The sequence below is a fragment of the Colletotrichum acutatum genome (genome assembly GCF_030867785.1).
Source record: "Colletotrichum acutatum strain CBS 112980 chromosome Unknown BDZ83scaffold_86, whole genome shotgun sequence".
Classification (NCBI taxonomy): domain Eukaryota; kingdom Fungi; phylum Ascomycota; class Sordariomycetes; order Glomerellales; family Glomerellaceae; genus Colletotrichum; species Colletotrichum acutatum.
The window spans coordinates 56,066-76,258 of NW_026849080.1; the positions used below are offsets into that span (position 1 = coordinate 56,066).

General features: G+C 51.6%; 8 protein-coding genes across 8 annotated transcripts; 4 read left to right on the forward strand and 4 right to left on the reverse strand.

The window, feature by feature from the left end:
* Positions 1–2,092: 2,092 nt before the first annotated feature.
* Positions 2,093–2,847, reverse strand: BDZ83DRAFT_439218 (uncharacterized protein). Its single transcript, XM_060503093.1, has 2 exons — positions 2,294–2,847; positions 2,093–2,234 (listed from the first exon to the last, which is right to left on the reverse strand). Exons 1-2 carry the CDS (start codon positions 2,676–2,678, stop codon positions 2,179–2,181), a joined length of 441 nt encoding a protein of 146 aa, XP_060362056.1. The 5' UTR covers positions 2,679–2,847; the 3' UTR covers positions 2,093–2,178.
* Positions 2,848–3,889: 1,042 nt separating this feature from the next.
* On the forward strand, positions 3,890–5,349 carry BDZ83DRAFT_584025 (glycolate oxidase; the record flags this gene model as incomplete). Its single annotated transcript, XM_060505718.1, has 2 exons — positions 3,890–3,977; positions 4,031–5,349. 2 exons carry the CDS (start codon positions 3,890–3,892, stop codon positions 5,347–5,349), a joined length of 1,407 nt encoding a protein of 468 aa, XP_060362057.1.
* Positions 5,350–5,681: 332 nt separating this feature from the next.
* Positions 5,682–7,660, reverse strand: BDZ83DRAFT_676869 (major facilitator superfamily domain-containing protein). The gene is made up of 6 exons (XM_060511163.1): positions 7,371–7,660; positions 7,192–7,308; positions 6,911–7,118; positions 6,716–6,848; positions 6,418–6,654; positions 5,682–6,353 (listed from the first exon to the last, which is right to left on the reverse strand). Exons 1-6 carry the CDS (start codon positions 7,567–7,569, stop codon positions 5,760–5,762), a joined length of 1,488 nt encoding a protein of 495 aa, XP_060362058.1. The 5' UTR covers positions 7,570–7,660; the 3' UTR covers positions 5,682–5,759.
* Positions 7,661–9,086: 1,426 nt separating this feature from the next.
* On the reverse strand, positions 9,087–10,651 carry BDZ83DRAFT_704916 (glycosyl hydrolase family 61-domain-containing protein). Its single transcript, XM_060511499.1, has 3 exons — positions 10,261–10,651; positions 9,972–10,187; positions 9,087–9,907 (listed from the first exon to the last, which is right to left on the reverse strand). Exons 1-3 carry the CDS (start codon positions 10,577–10,579, stop codon positions 9,567–9,569), a joined length of 876 nt encoding a protein of 291 aa, XP_060362059.1. The 5' UTR covers positions 10,580–10,651; the 3' UTR covers positions 9,087–9,566.
* An 858-nt stretch (positions 10,652–11,509) lies between these two features.
* Positions 11,510–13,363, forward strand: BDZ83DRAFT_742966 (cellulosome enzyme; the record flags this gene model as incomplete). The annotated part of the gene is made up of 3 exons (XM_060513128.1): positions 11,510–11,946; positions 12,003–12,149; positions 12,208–13,363. The coding sequence occupies 3 exons, from the start codon at positions 11,510–11,512 to the stop codon at positions 12,995–12,997; spliced, it is 1,374 nt and encodes a 457-aa protein (XP_060362060.1). The 3' UTR covers positions 12,998–13,363.
* A 1,757-nt stretch (positions 13,364–15,120) lies between these two features.
* On the forward strand, positions 15,121–15,628 carry BDZ83DRAFT_754727 (uncharacterized protein; the record flags this gene model as incomplete). Its single annotated transcript, XM_060514515.1, has 2 exons — positions 15,121–15,440; positions 15,499–15,628. The coding sequence occupies 2 exons, from the start codon at positions 15,121–15,123 to the stop codon at positions 15,626–15,628; spliced, it is 450 nt and encodes a 149-aa protein (XP_060362061.1).
* An 815-nt stretch (positions 15,629–16,443) lies between these two features.
* Positions 16,444–18,360, forward strand: BDZ83DRAFT_630323 (PCI domain-containing protein). Its single transcript, XM_060508818.1, has 4 exons — positions 16,444–16,705; positions 16,764–16,820; positions 16,874–17,593; positions 17,649–18,360. Exons 1-4 carry the CDS (start codon positions 16,622–16,624, stop codon positions 18,264–18,266), a joined length of 1,479 nt encoding a protein of 492 aa, XP_060362062.1. The 5' UTR covers positions 16,444–16,621; the 3' UTR covers positions 18,267–18,360.
* On the reverse strand, positions 18,361–19,700 carry BDZ83DRAFT_630324 (serine hydrolase). The gene is made up of 2 exons (XM_060508819.1): positions 19,311–19,700; positions 18,361–19,182 (listed from the first exon to the last, which is right to left on the reverse strand). The coding sequence occupies exons 1-2, from the start codon at positions 19,510–19,512 to the stop codon at positions 18,464–18,466; spliced, it is 921 nt and encodes a 306-aa protein (XP_060362063.1). The 5' UTR covers positions 19,513–19,700; the 3' UTR covers positions 18,361–18,463.
* Positions 19,701–20,193: the final 493 nt, after the last annotated feature.

The following is a 20,193-nucleotide window of genomic DNA, read 5'->3' on the forward strand; positions in this document are numbered from 1 at the left end:
ATTTCGCGGCTCCGGGTTCGTTTCCTTGCCTGTGCCTTCAAGCCTCTCCAAAAACCTTTTCACCTCAAGGTCAACACGGAGGCTATCCCGGAGCTCGTCTCCAGTGGTTCCTTCTATCTCAAGTCCCTCCAGAGACCTAGCGCGACTCAGCGCGACATAGGCCTGGCCCTTTTCGAATACGGAGCCGAGGTTCACGATCAAGCGATCTAGTGACATGCCCTGACTCTTGTGGATGGTCATGGCCCAACCCGGCGCGAGAGGTATCTGCGTCCTCGAGAACATGGCGTAAAACTTGGGGCCTTTTCCACCTGTCTCATTGACAGTGCAATCTGGGCCAATGACGCGTGTTGTGCCGTCGCTGAATCTTACCAAGGGTACTATATGTGTAACATCATTAGAAAAAGCTCGCGAACTCCAATTGTATCCCTTTCATCAAGTACATGTAGGCATTGTGTTACTCACATGGGTCGGTGCTGTCATCTATGAAATGCCTCATCTGACGGTATCTTTCCGTGGCACGACGATAGCCCTCAGGGTCCTTTTCGTAGTTTTGTTTCTTTGGCTTAGTAGGCATTTCGAGGCTGTCACGCTGCACAAAGTCAACGATTACGCCTTGACTGCCGTTAACCAGCTTTGCCCCTAGGTCTATCTGCAATTCAAGGCCGTCAGCAAACATGGTACTTCCTGAGGAAGCAGGCGGGGATGACTGACATTCGCGAGCAGAATGACAGGCATGTTCCGCTTCAGTTTCAAGCAGCTAGCATAACGATGCTCTTGTAGTAGTTTAGAGACGGCCTGTGGTATTTCTACCTTTGATTCTTGCTCATTCTAAAACCAAGCTAGTATATCCCATTTCTCTTGAGTGAGACCTCATGTACATAAACATTGAATGATCCAAGGGGAAGAGTGCACTCACGTCGTTAACATCATACTTCGAAGGCCTGTACACATCGTGGCACTTGTAGTCTTTCGAATTACCGGGAAGCTCTTCGAGTGATGAGGTGTTGCGCTCGTCGACCTCTTCTCGGAGGCTGTATAATCGAGCTCCATTCTCGACTTCCGTGGGGTGCTGGAGAAGCGTACCGATGTCGTCCGCATCAAGTGCCTTGCCCAAGCGGCACTTTTGAAGGATACCGACAAACTCTTCATCCTTCTGGCGATGAATCCTCCTCAGATGCACGTACTTGAATTTCCATTCTTCCCACGCCGTAGATTTGAAAGCCCATTTTTCGTTGGCCTGAAATGTCGGATGCCCTTGAATGGGACAAACGTGTGAAGCCGCCGTATCGGTCCTCTCCTCTTTTGTCTTTTTGACACATCCATTGTGGAGGCAATGCTCGAATGGCTTGACAGGTGGTAACTGACAAAAGTCGCCAACTACGATGATCTGAACGCCCCCGAACGGGCCGAAGTCAATCCATCCGACTTTGTCTTCTTCCGGCGTACTCTTTTTTCCAGGTTTCCGTCGCAGCCCTCGAACATGTCTCATGATGTCACTTAGTCGTTGGAAAAATCGATTCTCAACCATGCTAATTTCGTCAATGATGAGGACGTCGGTGCTGCGGAATCGGTCGAAAATTTCGCCTCTTGATTTTGCAATGATGGCATCGAATGTCTTCTTGTTATCGTCAGGCATCCAACCAGCGTAATTGAAAGCTGTCCTGCCGTTGATGTTGAGAGCAGCGAGACCAGTAGGCGCAATTAGATGGACCTTTTTGTGCTTGGCCTCGAAATTTGTCTGAAGGGCTTTGACGAGGACCGATTTACCGCATCCGCCGGATCTGTCGGCATATCAGCAAACGATGCCGCGGAGTTGCCATGTTCACAAAGCAGAGGATTGACAAAATGGCCCGCATCAACACACTAAGCAACGTACCCAGTAATGAACAGGTTGTGCTCTGCCATAGCGAGGTTCATTGCCTCTTGCTGTTCATTGCAAAGAGGAGGCTCTTCAGGGTCTGGAACAGGCTCGATTATCTGATTTCGTAGCTTCGCACTATTGAACATGTTAGCATATATTGCGATATATCCTGATGCGTGTTTCGAGGTATGCACAGGGATGGCGGCATTTCTTGAGGTTGCTGCTGAGGTACATGCCTTGCTTCTTCTGCCTCGAGCTTTTCTGTCAACTTATTACGCAGGAGATCCACCTATGATTAAACACATCAGAGATACTATTTATCGCCGAGCAGAATGGTGTCTCACGGCGTCATTGTAGTTCTTCGCACTCTTGTCTGTGTTCAAGCAGTGAGCCTGGGAAACTGGTTTTTGCAATGTTCGAGATGCAACTTACACCCTGCCCCTGGATATCTTTTAACCAAAGGCTGACATTTGTCCCAACTTCCGAATATGCCGGTTTCCATTCCATTCCATACCACGAAGTACTTTTTGGCGCCGGAAAGTTCCTTTGGTATGCCCGACGCGTACTTTCTCATCTGGTCGTTCACTTTGTCTGCTACTGACGTTTGCGGGGGGTTATCAGAAGGCTCAGCATCGTTCTCTGCTCGAGAGCCGGAGCTAGCTTCAGAGCCATCTTCATTGTCGCTGTGTCCCGTTGAATCAGTGGAGTCGGGCTCTGGTTGGGTTGGGATCGGGATCTTTTGGGCGACGGCGCGGAGAGTGAGCTGCTCCTGGCGCGTTTGGACCCGAATTGGACTAGTCGTTGGAGTATTAGCCATATTTTTTTTTTTTCGAATGATGACCTTGTAGCCAAGTTCTACGAACGTTTTGTTTGTTTGAGGGCCATTTCGGTTAGTCCGACTTTTGCGAGACGGTTGTAAAGATCCCGCGTCCTTGGGCAGAGAAGCTCTGGCACAATCGCGTCACTCTGATATTGAATGAGACAGACGCGTCGCGGACTGATTAGATTGGGTGATAGGCTCCCAATGTAACCTAGGTAGGCTCGGGCCACCCGTTGATAGGAACTATGGGGCTCGGCTGAACCAGAACAAATGCTTCGTGTTCGCAAACTAAGGCACCTTGGAAACTGTTGACCCTCAAGAAAGGAGAGGATTAGTTACAGTAGAGTTCTTTTTTGTTGACCAACAATGTCACACATCAACTGGCGTTCCAACGCCTTTGGAACGGGAATATATGGCGTCTGTGGTCTGGGTACGGCACTCGGTGCTAAGGGTTTGGATGAACTAGCCCCAGAACGGCTACGGAGCTGAGGCACCAACATGCACTGCACCGGCGCACACATCCGTGGAGTCTGAACCAGCTTGCTGCTTTCGCCGCACCCTCACTCCGTCCAACTACGTGCAACCAACATTGGATCCAACGCGTATTTCCGATCACCATTCCCGCCATCCACTGCTTGTCCCCCGCACGAAGCGAGTCAGCAACTAGCAGGGACCCCATTCCGGGGCCCCGGACAACTCCCGAGCCTCCCCCCAGCTCCAACGTCGTCGCTGGACACTTCTCCGCCCAAACCTGACAACAGTCGACGACTAAGATCCTCGACGCCGCAAACATCGTCATCTTCTAGCGAATTGGGTGTCGTGATATGGCGGAGCCGCACCACTTTTTCGCGGGGATCCCACTGCAAAAAGCAAGCTATGGCTTGAGTGGGGGAGCAGCTTTGTCTCGAATCGGTCCAGAAGCGGCGTCATGGGGACATGGACCAACGCCAACATGACCCCCACCTAGGCCTGACTGGCGTGGATTCGTGGGGTCAATGTGCCGCCAGTGGAGATGTTTGACATCGTGAGCCTTTCGCGGGGTGGAAGAACCAAGCTTGGTCTGCACGTTGGCTCTATCCCAACTTTCCAAGGTGCCTCTGGAGATGTGGAAAACGTTGGATCCGCCCATGCTATCAATGTCAATCTCTCTTGCGCCTTGCTCCCTTGCTCTCACTCCAAAGCATTGATACTCATCAGCCATCGTCACCATGGTCGTGAGCGGCACGGAGGTTGCGAAGAATAACACCAAGGACTCGTGCTGGGTCATCGTGCATGGCCAAGTATGGGACGTCACAGGTAGGTACATGCCCTGGTATCTCGCTCCATAATGCCAGCTCACACCAAACCAGACTTCCTTGATGAGCACCCTGGCGGCGCAAAACTCATCATCAAATGTGCCGGCCGAGACGCGACAGAGGACTATGACTCCATCCACAACCCAGATCTCATCACAGAGACCCTATCGCCAGACCGGTGTCTGGGCCCCGTAGACCCAGCAACACTACCAGAGCCACAAGACCCCTCGTCCAACGCCCCTGAAAAGCAAAAGCCAGCTTTCCCGCATCTAGGCGCCATCATCAACGCCGACGATTTCGAAAAGGTCGCGGAGAAGTACCTCTCGCCTATGGGCTGGGCGTACTACTACTCCGGTGCAGAAGACGAACGAAGTCTTAATGACTCACGCCGCGTATTCCGCAAGCTTGCCCTCCGTCCGCGCATTCTCCGAAACGTCGACTCCATCTCCACGTCTACCAATATTCTTGGCCTCCCTTCCTCCCTACCTTTCTACATCTCGCCTACGGGACAGGCCAAGTACGCCCACTCCGAAGCTGAGACGATTCTCTCGAGGGCTGCGGGCAAGGAAGGGATTCTGTACTGTATGCCCACCAAGCCGAGCGCGTCGGTCGAGTCCATCTTCGGCGCTAGAGTGAACGAAGCACAGCCGTTATTTTTCCAGCTGTACGTAGATCGGAATAGAGAGAAGGTACAAGCTACAATTCGAAAGGCAGAGAGGTTAGGCGCAAAGGCGATCTTTGTAACGGTCGATTCGCCCGTCATCGGCAAGCGCGAGCGCGATGAGAGGCTGACTGTTGGCGATGAGCCCCTTTCAGAGCCCAGCGGCGTGGCGAAGACGACGGCCTCTGGGTTATTGAATGCGGCGTTGACGTGGTCCGATCTAACATGGATAAGACAGACGACCTCGTTGCCGATTGTTATCAAGGGGATCCAGTCGGTTGAAGATGCGGTCATCGCTCACCAGCACGGCGTGGACGGCATCGTGCTATCGAACCACGGCGGGAGGTCCCAAGACACGGCACAGGCATCCATGCTCACACTCCTCGAAATTCGGAGATACGCGCCGCACCTCCTCTACCCCGAGACAAGAAACAAGTTCCAGGTGTTTGTCGATGGTGGCATTAGGCGTGGTACGGATGTCCTAAAGGCTATTGCGCTTGGTGCCACTGCGGTTGGCGTTGGTCGGCCGTTTTTGTATTCAATGACCGCTGGCTATGGCGGGGCTGGTGTGAGACGATTGGTGCAGATTCTAAGGCATGAGCTGCAGACTAATATGGCGCTCGCGGGTGCCACGAGTGTGGATGAAATCGTTCCTGCGATGGTTAATAGCGAACGTGCTGAAAAGGAAGTTACAGGGAGGGTGAAGCTGTAGACTATTTCGAGGGCCAAGCGTCAACTAAGAACACTGACAAGTACTGTGGTCATCTGTAACAAGGAGCCTTCTCATCATAGAGTCTATCTAAGGCACTTCAGTAAAGTCGTTTTGTTACTTATGTGGTGTGGAAGAACAGCGTATGACGGGAAATCCTGCTACGTCACAATACGAAGTGACCTTCCAGCTTGCTAGGCAATGATTCTCTATACTGAGTTGCGGACAGAGAGAACAGATTCACGAGCCCAAAATCCATTGCCAAGTGTCTCGGACTAAGTTCAATCCCAAAATCTTTGGGGAGCTTGAGGCATCGTAAACACCATTGAGACTTCCAACGTAAACATATGCAGCGGAGGAAATTCTTCCTCAAGACTATTGACCGATCATGATAGGATTCCCCAGAAGAAACCTCAAATGAGATATCTGAACCCCCCAGCAACCTGCGCCTGCGTCGGCCCATGCTTCCCCGTGTCTTCGCCCCGGTCCAACTTGGCATTCAACCGCGTCAACCAGATCCTCGTCACTGTAGCAAACGCAATCGCCAACCCCGTCGCCGCGATATTCACAATAAACGCTGTAACGTATCTCGGCGCACCATAGTAGAGATAACTACCCCAAATATTCGGCGTGTTACACATGGCATTAATAAGCGCAATAGCACTCGCGCGCTTGACCGAAGGCTGGGCCAGACTACCCGTGATCCACGAGAGCACGACCACGGCGGCAGCGTAGAAGGAACCGGGGAGGAGCATCATGGCGACGTAGCGTGCTGCTGTATTGGTCGTTGAGACGGCGATGATGTTGGCGACGAGGGTGATGCATAGCGGGATGACGATGTGCAGGAAGCGTTCCTGCTTGCGGTCTGAGTGGAAACCGTTCAGGAGCATGGTGATGACGCAGAGGAGGAAGGGGGGCGCGGTGAGGGCGTAGGTCATCGTGCGGGAGAAGCCAAGGCCGCCGACGACGGATGGGAAGAAATTTGCGACGGCGCCGACGATGTAGGTCTGATTGTCCGTATAAGTTGAGAGGTCTCGCGAAGGGGTCAGATGAGGGAAGCATGCGACTTACAGAGTAGAGGACACCCATCAGCATCCAGGTCTTTGGGTCAGTGACTGCCATCATGAAGCCCTTCATAGCGGTGACTTCGCTGGAATCATCTTCCTGACCCTGATCTGCGGCAAAGTTGTATTGTACCCACTCGCACTCCAGCTGGGTCAGAGTGGGAATCTTCTTGTTGGAGTTGGGCAGAATGCACGCGAACGGGATGGCCAAGCCGACGGTGATGACTCCCTCAACGAGGAAGAGCTGCGGTTGTAATGATGAGCCCAAGAAGTCTTCAGATGGAGAGGAGAGAATGAGGACATACCCAACGCCAACCTGCAAGTCCGTGTGCACCATCCAGATTCAAGATGGCGATGGCGAAGAGCCCGCCGAACGCATTGCCCAGCTGGGAACCAGAATAGAGGATGGCAGTCCGCAGGGCAAATTGCTTCCGGTTACTAGGTAGATAGACACAAATCAATATTCTTGGGACCAAGAGCACATGAATGGGATCGCTTACTAGAACAAGGAGAGGAAGTACAGTGCTCCAGGGAAGAAGATGGCCTCAACGAAACCAAGGAAGAAGCGCGCCATCAAGAGGCCTTCGTAGTTGTGCACCACGGCCATGAGGGAGGAGATGACGCCCCAGGCTGCCATGCCACAGCAGATGTACGCCCCGGGCCACTTGATCTTGCCGACGATCATGTTAGAGGGGACTTGCATGAGGACTGCAAAGCTTCTGTATTAGTTGGGTTCTAAGAAGGTAGTGCTTCTCCGACTAAAAGGATTATTGGTTCTTACTGTATCCAACAAATAAGATGCTGACGGTCGTCTGGTACTCGACTTGGCTCAGGTTCAGGTCTGTGGTGATGTTGGCGAGCTTTGCGCTAGCAATGTTTTGGCGGTCGAGGTAGTTGACTTCCAATATGTTAGTCGTGTCCTCTTGGAGAAGACGACTAGGGTAGGCGGGTTGCAGTTACGGATGTACATGATGACCATGATGGGCATAATCACCAGGTCCATTTTCAATGTTGCCTTCTTGCCAGTTCTCTCGTACTCTTCCTGGCTCAAGGCCGCCAAGCTGGCGGGCATCATGAGGTTGCCGCCATGCTGGCTTAGCTTATCGGCGTTGACGTCCTCGACCTGGTCTGAAGACTGCTCTGTCTTGTCCATATCCATGGCTTCGTATCGGTCCGAGACTGATCAGAGCCTTCTTATCTCGTGGCTCTAATATTTAATAGCGAGTGGTAACGAAAAAGGAAGTTGGCGTGACAGACAAGAAGACCTGTCTACGAGAGGTCAAACATACGGCGGTCAAAAGACGCGGGAAGGGCCCTGAACTTAATCTCCATTTCCCCGGACCCTTCAACCTTAGAACAACCTCCCATTCCGTCTCCTCGTCCCACAATCATCTGCTTCCCTTCGCTTTTTCCCTATCCTGAGGCAAACGTGGAGAACAATCCAAACGCGGGGAAACGCCCCATGGGGTAGGGCCCAAAATGGCAGCATCCAAGCGATGCCTTTGTTCCTTGCTGCTTGGCCATCCCTGAACCCCCCAAACATCAGCCGACTTGTCTTCGGAATGCCCCCACCTTGCAGCTCTCCAGCATCAGATCCAGCCTAAGGGCAGAAGAAATATGGGATTTCTTGGATACCTGGGGCCAGGGATGTTTGCGGGACTATGTGGGGGTCACACGTTGGGGATCATGGGGCAACTCTTTTTCGCCGTCTGGGTGTGGTGAGCTCTCCAATTCCCTCGAGCTCCCAGGAAACGAGTACAGTTTCCGCAAGAGCCATATCCATGATCGGAGTGCTCGGCTCACGAATTTGACATCCCTTCTGACCCTTGATAATCTTTCTTTCTGTATAATTTGATTGTACTATGATAACCCTATGAGGATGATGGATGACCAAGACCTAGGTCGACGATAGACCTCAAAGGTCCTTTCCCCACCTCCACGGTAGCCATCAATCATTCAATCTGTTCTCGTCTTTGACCCCCACCTCGGCATCCCTTTTCCAACATCCATGAATCGCTGACCGCCTGGCTAATCCTCCATGCCTTCGACAGGGGTATCATTGTTAAGTTCTACGTGACCAAAAGCAGCATTGAAGGGATCTGAATTCATGACTGAAGAGTACATGTACTCCGTAGACTTCCCATCGCTTACATCTTCTTGAACTCACCCACATACTTTATTGAACATGTGATGGGTTAGCTCGTCTTACTCTCAGCATAGACCATGTGAAGAAGTCCGCCCGGCACTTGAGCAACCAGGACTGAATAGGTTTCAACCTATCACTAGAACAATGCATCGCTATCCGTCTCCCTTACATGTAGGGTTCACTATGTCCATCTGGGTTTGATGAGCCAATGTGTTGTCCATGCCCGGGCAATGCCGGTTTGATAACGCTATTTCCCCGATATTAGGCACGCCACATAACTCTAAAGGTTCAACGTATGCGTACCTAGGCAGTCGCCTGGGTTCAGGCGAGCCCGACTAATGTCTTATGACTACAAACTTTGATAGTACATTCCTCATGGCACGTCGTTTTTGTCAGCCCATCTTCAGCGCCACTCTGCAGAGATGGTCCGGCAGGAGAACGCCACATTTCACCGTCGCGGACTGGAGAACCTATGACAGTGCAAGAGGTCACCATGCAAGCCGCACCCAGCTTTGCCTCTGCAATGAACTTGTCAGTTGACGAGGTGATGGCGGTTTGAGAGTCACTCTGCTCTTTCTTTTTTAAATGTGAAGAAGTCAATAATAGGACGAAATGATTCAGGTTCAATCAAGGAATACCAAACATGTTCTTTGTTTCCTTCAAGAGGAACGTACTTGCGGTGTTGCTTGCTTTGGATAACATAATCCATGTACAAGAGCTTAAGGATACATCTTGAACACAAGTATCCGCAGCCTCCATCAGTAAGAGCACATCTGGAGCACAGACTTTCCATAGGAATGCGATAATATATATTCCGTTGGCTATGCTAGCTCCAAGTTTGTCTCTAACACTGTACAGGAGAATGAGAAGAGGACTCAGGTAACACACCGCCTACAGTAGCATCTGAACAACAAGCAGAAGCCTTCATTCTGACACACTTCATCACCCATCCAGGGTGAGTGATATCAGAGGCAGAATTCTATGCCTCTTATTGCTGATGGTCAGACTCATCAGTGGCGGAGCTTGGCGCAAGCGGCACTAGCCTTTGCGCTGGGGGTGGCAGAACGAGTCGCGGTGATCAGGGTCGTCGAAGGCAAGCTGCTCGGGACCGTTGCTTCAGCTGCCGAGGTGCTGTTGACGTCGCTCGATCCGCCGGTCCACACAGCAGGACCAGGCATCGGGAAAGCCTTGTATCCGTTGTAGAGGCTGAAGCTCACGTAGGGATCGGTATACTTGTAGGCGCCAGGGAACTTGACCAGCGGGCCGGGAGTCCCGTTGCCGCCTCCTGTGACCTTGACCTGGACGCAAGAAACGAAGTGCTCAGGCTCGTGGTCGAACGACTTGTGGACGCCTAAAGGATTGGTTAGACTATCAGAGTGAAAAGACGTTTGCAAATATAAAGCCAGTATTCTTACCAATGTGCTCGAAGCGCAGGAGGTACTCGCCAGATGGCGTATCCTTGGGAATAGTGGCGGTAAGAGTGTTCTTGTCCCAAGTGCACCAAGCGTCTTTGGTGAAGTCACCACTCTGGGTGCAAACGCCCGTCTCGCCAATCTTGAACCAGTCACCCGAGCCGTCGTAGTCCTTGACGCTGCCATCAGGAGCTTTCGACATGTAGTACAGGGCAGGCCCTGTAGTAATCGGACGCAAATATCAGTCAACATTCAACTTCGAGGCGAATCACGCGGCGACAGGGTTTCTAACCAGGGTGCTGCATGGTAGCGCCCACGCCAAGCTTCACCGTAACGTCGCTTCCCGCAGTGACGTCGAGGACCTGCGTCTTGGCGGCGTTGGTGAAAGCTCCCTGGTTGCATCTGCTGTCCGGGCCGTCGATGTAGGAACCATCGCGAATATCGGCAGCCGGGTTGTTCGAGAACTTGATCGGATTGTACTTGGTGGCACGGGTGAAGTCTCGGATGTATTGGAAAGACTTTCCGGCGGCACCATCTTGAACCACGGTGTCGAAGAAGTAATGAGCGGATGCCACCTGGGCAACGGCTAAGATAACAGGAGTGAACTTCATTGTGACAAAAGATGTTGCGTTGTATGGAATGGATATACCAAAAGAGTGAAGAGAAGTAGAAACAAGAACGACTGAGGCGTATGGGTTGAACGGGAAGGCCAATGACGGAAGAACCAACCTCTCTTGTGTTTTATATCAGGAACTGTCGTATCAAGGTCCACTGACTTACGAGTTAATAAAGAACACTTCGCACTACAACATTTTACTATTGAGACCCGATGTTTCAAACGAATTGGGTAAGTGGTGATGCCGTGGAGTCCTTCAATGAGAGCTATGGCCATCTCCAGACAACGAAAGTGTACCTACTGTACTACAGCCCTTAGGAGTTTAAACCTCTATGCTTCCTCATAACGACTGTTCCAGAATTTCACGTAAGATTCAAGGTGCAATCACGGTCACAAAGTTCCCTGCCGTAATTTGTAGTTGAATAATACATATTAACCTGGCCCCTGAGTTTCATGTTCACTCTATGTCACTTACCGAAGAGGGACTAGGGAGCCCCAACTTCGCTGCTATGCGAGCAGTTCGGACGTTCCCGAGACTAGATCACCAAAATTTCTATTGGAGCGATTTATTTTCTCTCCCTGCTCCAATGAGTGCCACTGCAGCTTCGTAAAAATGACATGAGCACAACATTACTTCGAATATATTATCCAAACTCCTTAATTCTGGGTCTGGCGGGCCGGCATGCACCAAAATTCGCAATCTCTAGAGAATAGCAATCAGAATGACTTTCGTACTGATTGATATCCTGCTAAAGGGGATGCGAGACTCCCGCGTTGTTCGGTAGTTTCTTGAATGCCCCATGTATATGAGATCCGCAAAACTCCCGGAGTTGTCATTTTTCTTGGCGCGCGGATTCAACCCACTTCCACATTCCTTTCCATATCAATCATCACACTCTTTTTTGGTTCATGATTGGCTGATCAGATGTCACCCTTCACAACTTTGCTTGGTGTTGTCGGCCTAGGCGCCTTGGCACTTGGCCAGGTTACCGTCGACACCACCTCCAAGCTGCAGAGAATCGACGGATTTGGCTTCTCTCAAGCTTTTGGGCGTGCCAAGGAGTTCCAGAACGCACCCACGGCCCTCCAGAAAGAGGCTCTTGACCTGCTTTTCAGCCCTACCAAAGGTGCTGGGTTCAGTATCATCCGCAATCGCATTGGTTCCGGCGGCAAAGGAGACAGCATTCTTCCCACGAACCCTGGATCGCCTACAGGCAAGCCGACTTATACTTGGGACAACGACGACAGCGGTCAGGTCTGGTTCACGAAGCAGGCCGTCAGCTATGGGGTGAATCAAATCTACGCTGACGCTTGGAGTGCTCCTGGATTTATGAAGACGAGTGGTAACGAAGCGACAGCGGGGTGAGTTTCGAGGACGCAAGTAGTCACTTGAATGGCTACTCTCTAACACCTTCTAGATACTTATGCGGCACAACCGGTCATACCTGCTCCTCTGGGGGTTGGCGACAAGCCTACGCCGACTTCCTCGTGCAGTATGTCAAGTACTACCAGCAAGCCGGACTCAACATTACCCACCTAGGCTTCCTTAATGAGCCCGACTTTTCGTAAGCATCAAGACCCCCCTTGCAGCTAGGGACATGGACTGACAAACTCACCACCCAGCCCTGGATACTCCCAGATGCAAATCAGCTTCAATGCCCAGGAGGCCATCTCTTTCATCCCCACTCTGTCCAAAGCCGTTCAATCTGCCGGTCTCAAGACTGCAGTCACTTGCTGTGATGCTGTTGGCTGGGGCTCAACCGTCAAATACACCAACGCTCTCGTTGCCGCCGGTATGGAATCTCACTTGGGCCTGATCACCTCGCACACCTACTCAGGCGACGCCAACACCGCTCTTAATACTAAGCTGTCTTCCTGGGTCACCGAGTCTGGCATCACGACAGCCTTTGATCTGACCTGGTACAAGAATGGAGGCGCCACCGAGGGCATGACCTGGGCCAACAAGATTGCCGTTGGTATCATCAATGCCAATCTCTCTGCCTACCTCTATTGGGAGGGCTTTGAACTCAAGCAGCTACAGTCTGATTCCCACCTTGTTGATACTCAGGATGGAAAGACCGCGACGCCGTCCGCCAACTTTTGGGCATTCGCCATGTGGTCCCGGTACATCCGCCCCGGCGCGCAGAGATTGCAAACGTCGGGCATGGTGGCATCCGACGTCTTGACCGCAGCAGTCAAAAACAAGGATGGGTCTATTGTGGTCATTTTCACGAACAATGACAGCGCTGCTAAGTCTGCCAGCGTCTCATTCAAGGGGTTCACTCCCAAGTCTGCGAGCGCGTGGGTTACTGACAACAGCCACAAGTTCGCTTCCACGGCGTCCACTATCACGGGCTCGGAGGTATCCGTCTCTGTGCCTTCTAAGGGTGTCGTCACCGTTAAGTTAATCTGACGGAGTCGCGGAGATGATACCATAAGCACGTCATGATCCAGCAACATGCCAGATCTCTGGCCATTACGTGTGCACTGTTTATTATCCTAGGTAGAATTGTGATGAAACAATGATATGTAGCTATCGTCTCTTCTTTGAGAATAGACCCCCATTCTCTAGATTCTCGCCTAATGTGCGCCGGTCCCCGTCTTATCATGTCAGAAAGTCGCGGGCGAGCTCGACGCTGCTCTCGTGCACTGGATTGTGCTCGGTGGAACCTGTTCAACTGTCAACGTATGTATCTAGACATTGTTCTTCTCTAAACTTGATGTTAAGAACCGATGTGAGTTGTCATAATTATTGAGTATTTAAGCGAATCCACTGGCTTCAATTTTTCTCGATTCTCCTCTACCTTAATCTTATCACTCAGCCGACCTGTGCGACAGGTGCTTTTTCTTTGTGGGCAGAGACTCGCATGATATGCAGCCGACAAGGATAAGACTCTTCACATCAAGTTCCCGTGCCCAAGCCCAACTTTTACGACATACCGACGCCAGGAGTCTTGCAGAAGAGGGTCATTAGACAAGTCGGATACAGTGGGATTACAGAACTGGTGAAGTTCGAGGTCTAACAATCCACGATTCCTGGGGGTTTAGGACGGTTCGCTAACAACACAACGTTGTCTTTACTAAAGTAAATCACTGACTGCAACAATAGCTCCGTCATTTGACAACGAGGAAATCACTCAGAGAGATGTCCTCGAGCCTGAGTTGAATGGCCAATGTTGGGAATGAAGTGACGGCCAGATTTAGCCTTACTTGGTACTTTGTGACAAGGACTGCGTGGCTCTGAATAAGGACCCCGGGACAGCGGAACCCCTTGGGCTCAGATGGAGTTAGGGCTGTCGGGCGAAGCAATCACAACATTAATGACTATCTTGACTATTATTTCCTGTCATCTCGAATCTCAACCCCTCCCAGTGGGTCAATGCACTGTATCGGAATAAGAAAACGTCAAGAGAAGTGGTTATGACGGATTGAATAGGACTCTGTGTAAATCAACCTTAGTGAGATTGGGCATGCGTCTTTGATGACTCTAAGGTAGTCTGAGCTTAAGTACATATTTGGTGGCGGGAGGAGCCCAGATGGAGGTCCGGTGTCACATTGATCGCGCAAAATCTCCATGTCTTCAGTACCAGATGTCATTGAAAAGCAGAGACTGAGAACATCAGAATCCTCAAAGGTCAACAAATATTGTCCGTTCTGAGAGGGAGTGTCAGCTGGACTGATGGATTTTGCTGCTGGCGACAGCGGAAGCTGGAACCTTCGGGGAATTTGGGGATTTTATAATGGGGAGTGGCCCGTTGCGGGCATCACCGCATCAAAAACACCACACTGGTCTTGGCGGTAATACGAGAAGATCGGCGGTCATTTTGTCCACATTTTTTCTGCCCGATGTCACTACCTACGCAACAAAACAATGTTGCTGTCTCTGTCAGGGATTAGCTTTCAGGTCTTGCAGGCTACCACTTCCAGCGCTTTCTCTCTCTTCGGACTTGTTTGCCTCCCTGTAAGTGTCACTATCTCCAGTAGAAGTAGCACCTACCCGGTATTACCTGCCGAATGCCAGTATACCGGTCTTCGCTTGATAGAAGTTTTGCGGAAGTTGTGGTATTAGTGCCCTGGTCAAATTAGAGTTCTTGATCGATGTGGAGAATCGAACAGTTCATCTCATGTGCTATTTCTGGCATTGCCTACCCACGAGACAAAACTTTTCGAGAGAGGAGCTGTTGAGAGTGAGACAGAATTGCTTGTCATTCGTGTTTACCCGCTTCCAACACTGCCATGGTTTCCTTTACGAGAACGCAGCCATTTTGGGATTTGCCGGACAGGCATTCCCCACACAATGGTTACCTCCCAAGCGACGGTGACGTCGAAATCACCAACCTCGCTTGTCCGACCAAACCGACTTGGCGATGATGATCATATGGTCCAGTATCTCGAGCCTATCGCAAGTATATAATTGACAACCACGCAGCGTCTTCCAAACTGGATTCCTACCCTCACTACTACCAGCCGTGCAACAGAACCCCAGCTATTCCAAACATCACCAGACACGATCCAAGACCGTCCTCATACTGCAAAATGAAGTTCACTCTCGCTACCGTCACTGGCCTCTTCGGTGTTGCTGCCCTCGCTGCCCCGGCGCCCCAAGAGACGGAAGAGCCTCGCCCGTACGAGAACATCGACATCGCCGACCTTTCCGTCCGCAAGCAGCAAAATGGAACAGTCACCAACGTCAGCTTCCTCCTCTCTGGTAACAACGCTACAGATCTGGCCTGCCAGGGTGCGACCGGCGTTCCCTCCGATGTGATCACCTGCGGCGAGTCCAAGTACCGCTTCACGATCCGTCCAGGCAAGGAGACCGAGTTTGCGCTGCGCATCTACCACGAGCTTGGCCTTGCGTAAGTTACTTCCAATCATGAGACTTGAGAACGATGACGAACTGACAGGGGCAAACAGTTTCGGCTACTGGGGCGAGGGCGATGTTTTCACATACTGCCACGCCGGTGGCCTTGGAGACTTGCTCTGCAACCAGGTCAACCCTACGACGATTGTTATTGACAGCACTCCCCCACCTGTCAACCCCTAAATGTTGTTTTCCCGCTCAATAGATAGACCCTTCCAGTGAATAATGTGTTTTTGAATATTACATAACTTGTTCCCGAGCACCAAAACTGGACCAGACAAACTATTGAGAATGTGAGCTGCCAGCAAGAGTACTTCCCCGCGGATCCCGCGTATCTGCTTCCGTACCTGTATTGAGTACCTCGAATTAGGCGCACACATGCTGCAACTGACCAGAAAAACTGGAAGAGAATTCGGAGTCATGAGAGTGACTGTGTCATCGTTGTCGCTATGCTGGGCTGTGTGGGCTTTACCGCCTTTGTTGCAGTGGCAACAGGTCGCATCCGTTTTAAATTGAGGGATAGAAAATCATGGCCTGGATTCTCATGATGATCTGTTTTGTTGAAAATCCAGCTCGCCTAGATCAAAGAATAGGGTTATCTCGTTAAGCAGACTTTACATATTGATCAGTATCATGTTCAACTAGACACAAGCAGGTGAGCAGCAATGTCTGGTCCAGGCTCTCAGTAAGGTAAGATAATTCCTCCTCATATCCTACGAAGTCTATGAAGAGAAAACTCATTCATCTTTTCGATGTTTAAAATTGACTCTGGAATATTAAGTGCTTGTTCGCAAGGATATTATCCGTCTCTCAACCATCAACAAGAGCCAGAATAAATGAAAGGAAAGATATCGATATTTACTGGAAGCCACCACGCACAGACCATCGATGGAAACGGGAACGAAGGGCCGGCCGGGAAAAGGTACGTCCCTCCGTGCCAGCTCTGCCCCGCCTTACCTAATCCGGGTACCTGAGCACTGCGGTGGCCAGGGTGAGGTCAGGTAGGCACGAGCATGTTGCGTAGCTGCGGGAGCCTTCGATTCTAACAAACAACCAAATCAGCCTCACCTTCCCAACCAACAGCCTTTTCAACTGCCAATCCACTGCCACCCCGATTCCGACCTGAGCTCGTGTCGCTACACTCAACACAAATAAACCCCCAGATTATCGCCCAGCATGTCGGAGGCAGCCTTGAAGCCCGAGAAGGACTTCTCGAAGGAGACGGACAAGCAGATCCCGGAGGCAGAGAAGCTCGCAAAGGTGCGGATTACAGCACGGAATTGACGTGGCCATGCGATAAATACTGATATCTCTATAGAGCGATATCTCAGCTGCCATCGAGAAGCTGAGTGTCCTGGAGAAGCAGACCCGCCAGGTGAGCAAGCTGCCCCTCCCTTCCCCAGACGCTGACGTGCTAATGGAGCGCAGTCCTCAGATCTCGCATCGACATCGCGTATACTCATCGCCATTGTCAACATCACCAAGAATGCTGGAGATTGGAGCTTGATGAACGAGCAAGTCCTGATTCTCTCGAAGAAGCATGGACAGCTCAAGCAAGCTATTACGAAGATGGTCCAGGCGGTCATGGGCTTCCTCGACTCTACCCCGAACCTCGAAACCAAGCTCACTGTTATCGAGACACTGCGGACGGTCACCGAGGGAAAGATCTTTGTCGAAGTCGAGCGCGCGCGCGTGACCAAGACTCTGTCTGATATCAAGAAGGAGCAGGGCGACCTCAAGGCGGCGACAGACATCCTCTGCGAGCTCCAGGTTGAGACATTCGGATCTATGGATCGAAGAGAGAAGACCGAATTCATCCTCGCACAAGTCGCACTCTGCATTGAGGTCGGCGACTGGACCCAGGCACAGATCCTGAGCAGGAAGATCAGCACCCGATACTTGTCGCGAAAGCCGAAGAAGACCCCGGAGCAGCTGGAGAAGGAGAAGAAGGAGCGTGAGAAGAAGAAGGCGAGAGGCGAGGAGGTCCCCGAAGAGAAGGAAGATGACACAACAGACCTGAAGCTGCGGTACTACGAGCAACAGATCATCCTCGCGAAGCATGATGACAAGTACCTTGACGTCTGCAAGCACTACCGCCAGGTCCTCGACACCGAGGCCGTCGAGGAAGACCCAAAGAAGCTTCACCCTGTAAGATCAATCCTCTCGGTTACGATCAGTATAATTGCTTACAATCATTCCCTAGGTCCTCCAACGCATTATCTACTTCGTCATTCTCGCCCCTCACGACAATGAGCAGCACGATCTCCTGCACAGAATCCAGAAGGACTCCAGAATCGGCCAAGTCACCCAGGAGGCCGAGCTCCTCAAGCTTTTTACAGTCCACGAGCTCATGCGCTGGCCAGAGGTTGCGAAGACCTTTGGTCCTCACCTGTGCGAAACTGATGTCTTTGACGCCCAAACCGGTCAGTCGGACGACGAGAAGGCGCACCAGCGCTGGTTGGATCTCCGCAAGAGAGTCATTGAGCACAACGTGCGTGTGGTCGCCAAGTACTATACCCGCATCCAGACCCAGCGCCTCACTCAGCTACTGGATCTCACTGAGGATGAGACGGAGAAGTACATTAGCGAGCTGGTCACCTCTAAGACTATCTTCGCCAAGATCGATCGCCCCGCGCGTATTGTGAGCTTCGCCAAGCCCAGAGATGCGGATGATATTTTGAACGAGTGGAGCTCCAACATGAAGAGCTTGTTGGGCCACCTTGAGCGTATCGATCATCTCATTACCAAGGAGGAGATGATGGCCAACATTCAGCCTGGCGCGTCTAAGTCGGGCAAGGGAAAGTCTACTAAGGCGCATTAGACGTCTGGATGGGTGCCGGGATTTTGGCATGGGTTACGGCGTGTAATTGTAGAACACTATCTTAGACGAAGGCAATGAACCAGGCTGGGATGTGTAAAACATGCTTCAGTCTATTCTATGATGAACCAATGCCATTGATGCACCTTTCTAAACCCCTACCCAATTCATTCGTTCGTAAGTTGATGTATGACGTATATCTAAATGTTTGCTTTCGCTGCTTCTTCGTCGGCAATCTTCTTGAGGAAGCCGATCAGCGGCATGGCCCACTCCTTGGTAATAGGCACGTAGTGGCCACCAGGGTGGACAACGACCATAGGCTCCTCGCAACGGTCCACAAGCCCCTGACTCCTTGATTCCTCAACCACAGTATCCAGACTACCAAGGAAGTGCAGTGTAGGCGTCTTGATCTTAGGCTCATACGCCCACTGCAACTCCGCGGGCGGCGCAAAGAAACCAGAGTAAATGCCTGCAAACTTGAACGGCCGACCTCCGTTAGCCTCCCGCAACGCCTGCGCCGAAGCCTTCAGATCCTCCGGCATCTTCTCATCGCGATGCGGGCCCTCCAAGATGGCTGCCAGGAGCGCGGCAAAAGCACCGCCCTGGCTGAAACCCACCACGCCGTCGACGCCGCCGGCTTCGCGGACCGCGTCGGCGACGGTGGAGATGCCCTGGTCCAGGAAGCGGTAGGAGCCCGAGGACTCGTCCTTGCGCCACCAGGCCCAGGCGTCGATTTCCTGGTCCTCGCCGTTGGCGGACTCGTCTGGGACGAACCCTGGTATGTCGCGCGGGGAGAGCTGTGAGGGTCCGGTTGGGTAGAAGAGTGTTGGAACGAGGTTGAAGGGGCCCAGGGATTTTGCGACGAGTTTCTCCAGGGCGCGAGTTTTTGAGCGGAAGAGGGGCCCGGATTGGGTGTAGCCTTGGAGTGTTAGTGATGACTTGATGAGATTGGAGGAGGGGTTATGGGTGAAGAAACGTTGTAACAGGTTGGCCCTGGACGGCCGATCTGGTGTTATAAGAGGTACAAGTACAGGGCACATATCTTACCGTGAAGCATAAGAATCTTGATCTCCTTCTTCCCGTTGGGCTTCTTTGCCGCTGAGCCATTCGGGGCTGCAGTGGTCGACATTTTGCAGGTGAAGATGTGGCTGAGATATGAATGGGTATTCACGCCGTTCTTGGCAGGAAACTGAGAGACCCTAAAGACAGAAACAACAGCTCTGAGACGCAAGTGAATTGAAGTTATCATGTGTGTGTATCTATGATGTAGTTTGAAGGGCGTGTTGAGAAGTCGAGGTGTTCAGTGACAGGCGCAAGTGGATACTGACAAATCCACAGTTGACTCTTCGCCGAAAAGAAGAGAAATTGAGGCGGCGATAAGGACTTGAGCCACGATATCTGATTGGATCACTCCTCGGAGTCCGACGAAGTCTTACTATGGTCTATTCTAGTTTAATAGTAGTCTAATACGGTACGACATCTGCTGACTTATTTTATCACCTTCAATGGTAGAGTTGTCGACTGCTCATTGTCACGTGATACGTATGCCGTCCGTCCGAGCCTCGTTTGGTGATGCTGCGACTCAACTCTAGAGTTGAAGACCTCCCCTCTCGGTCATTGACTTTGAAATCTCTGGTACCACTCAATGAGTTTCAGAGGATGCTGCCTTCGAACTCATGATAGAGTGAAGGAACACAGTGCAATTGCATTGACATTGTTGACGCATTCACACACCCCCTAGGCAAAGAGCGCTCGCATTCCCGGATTGTTATGGCACGTGTGGCATCGGTACATTAGTATAACAGCTCAATTGGATGCGAGCCGTGCGTCTATGATACAGCGTCCATGAAGAATACGCGTTGGCGGGTCTATATCCTCGACACGTTTCCCATTGCTCGGCCTTCTCCCCATACAGCCTGAGCTACTCCAT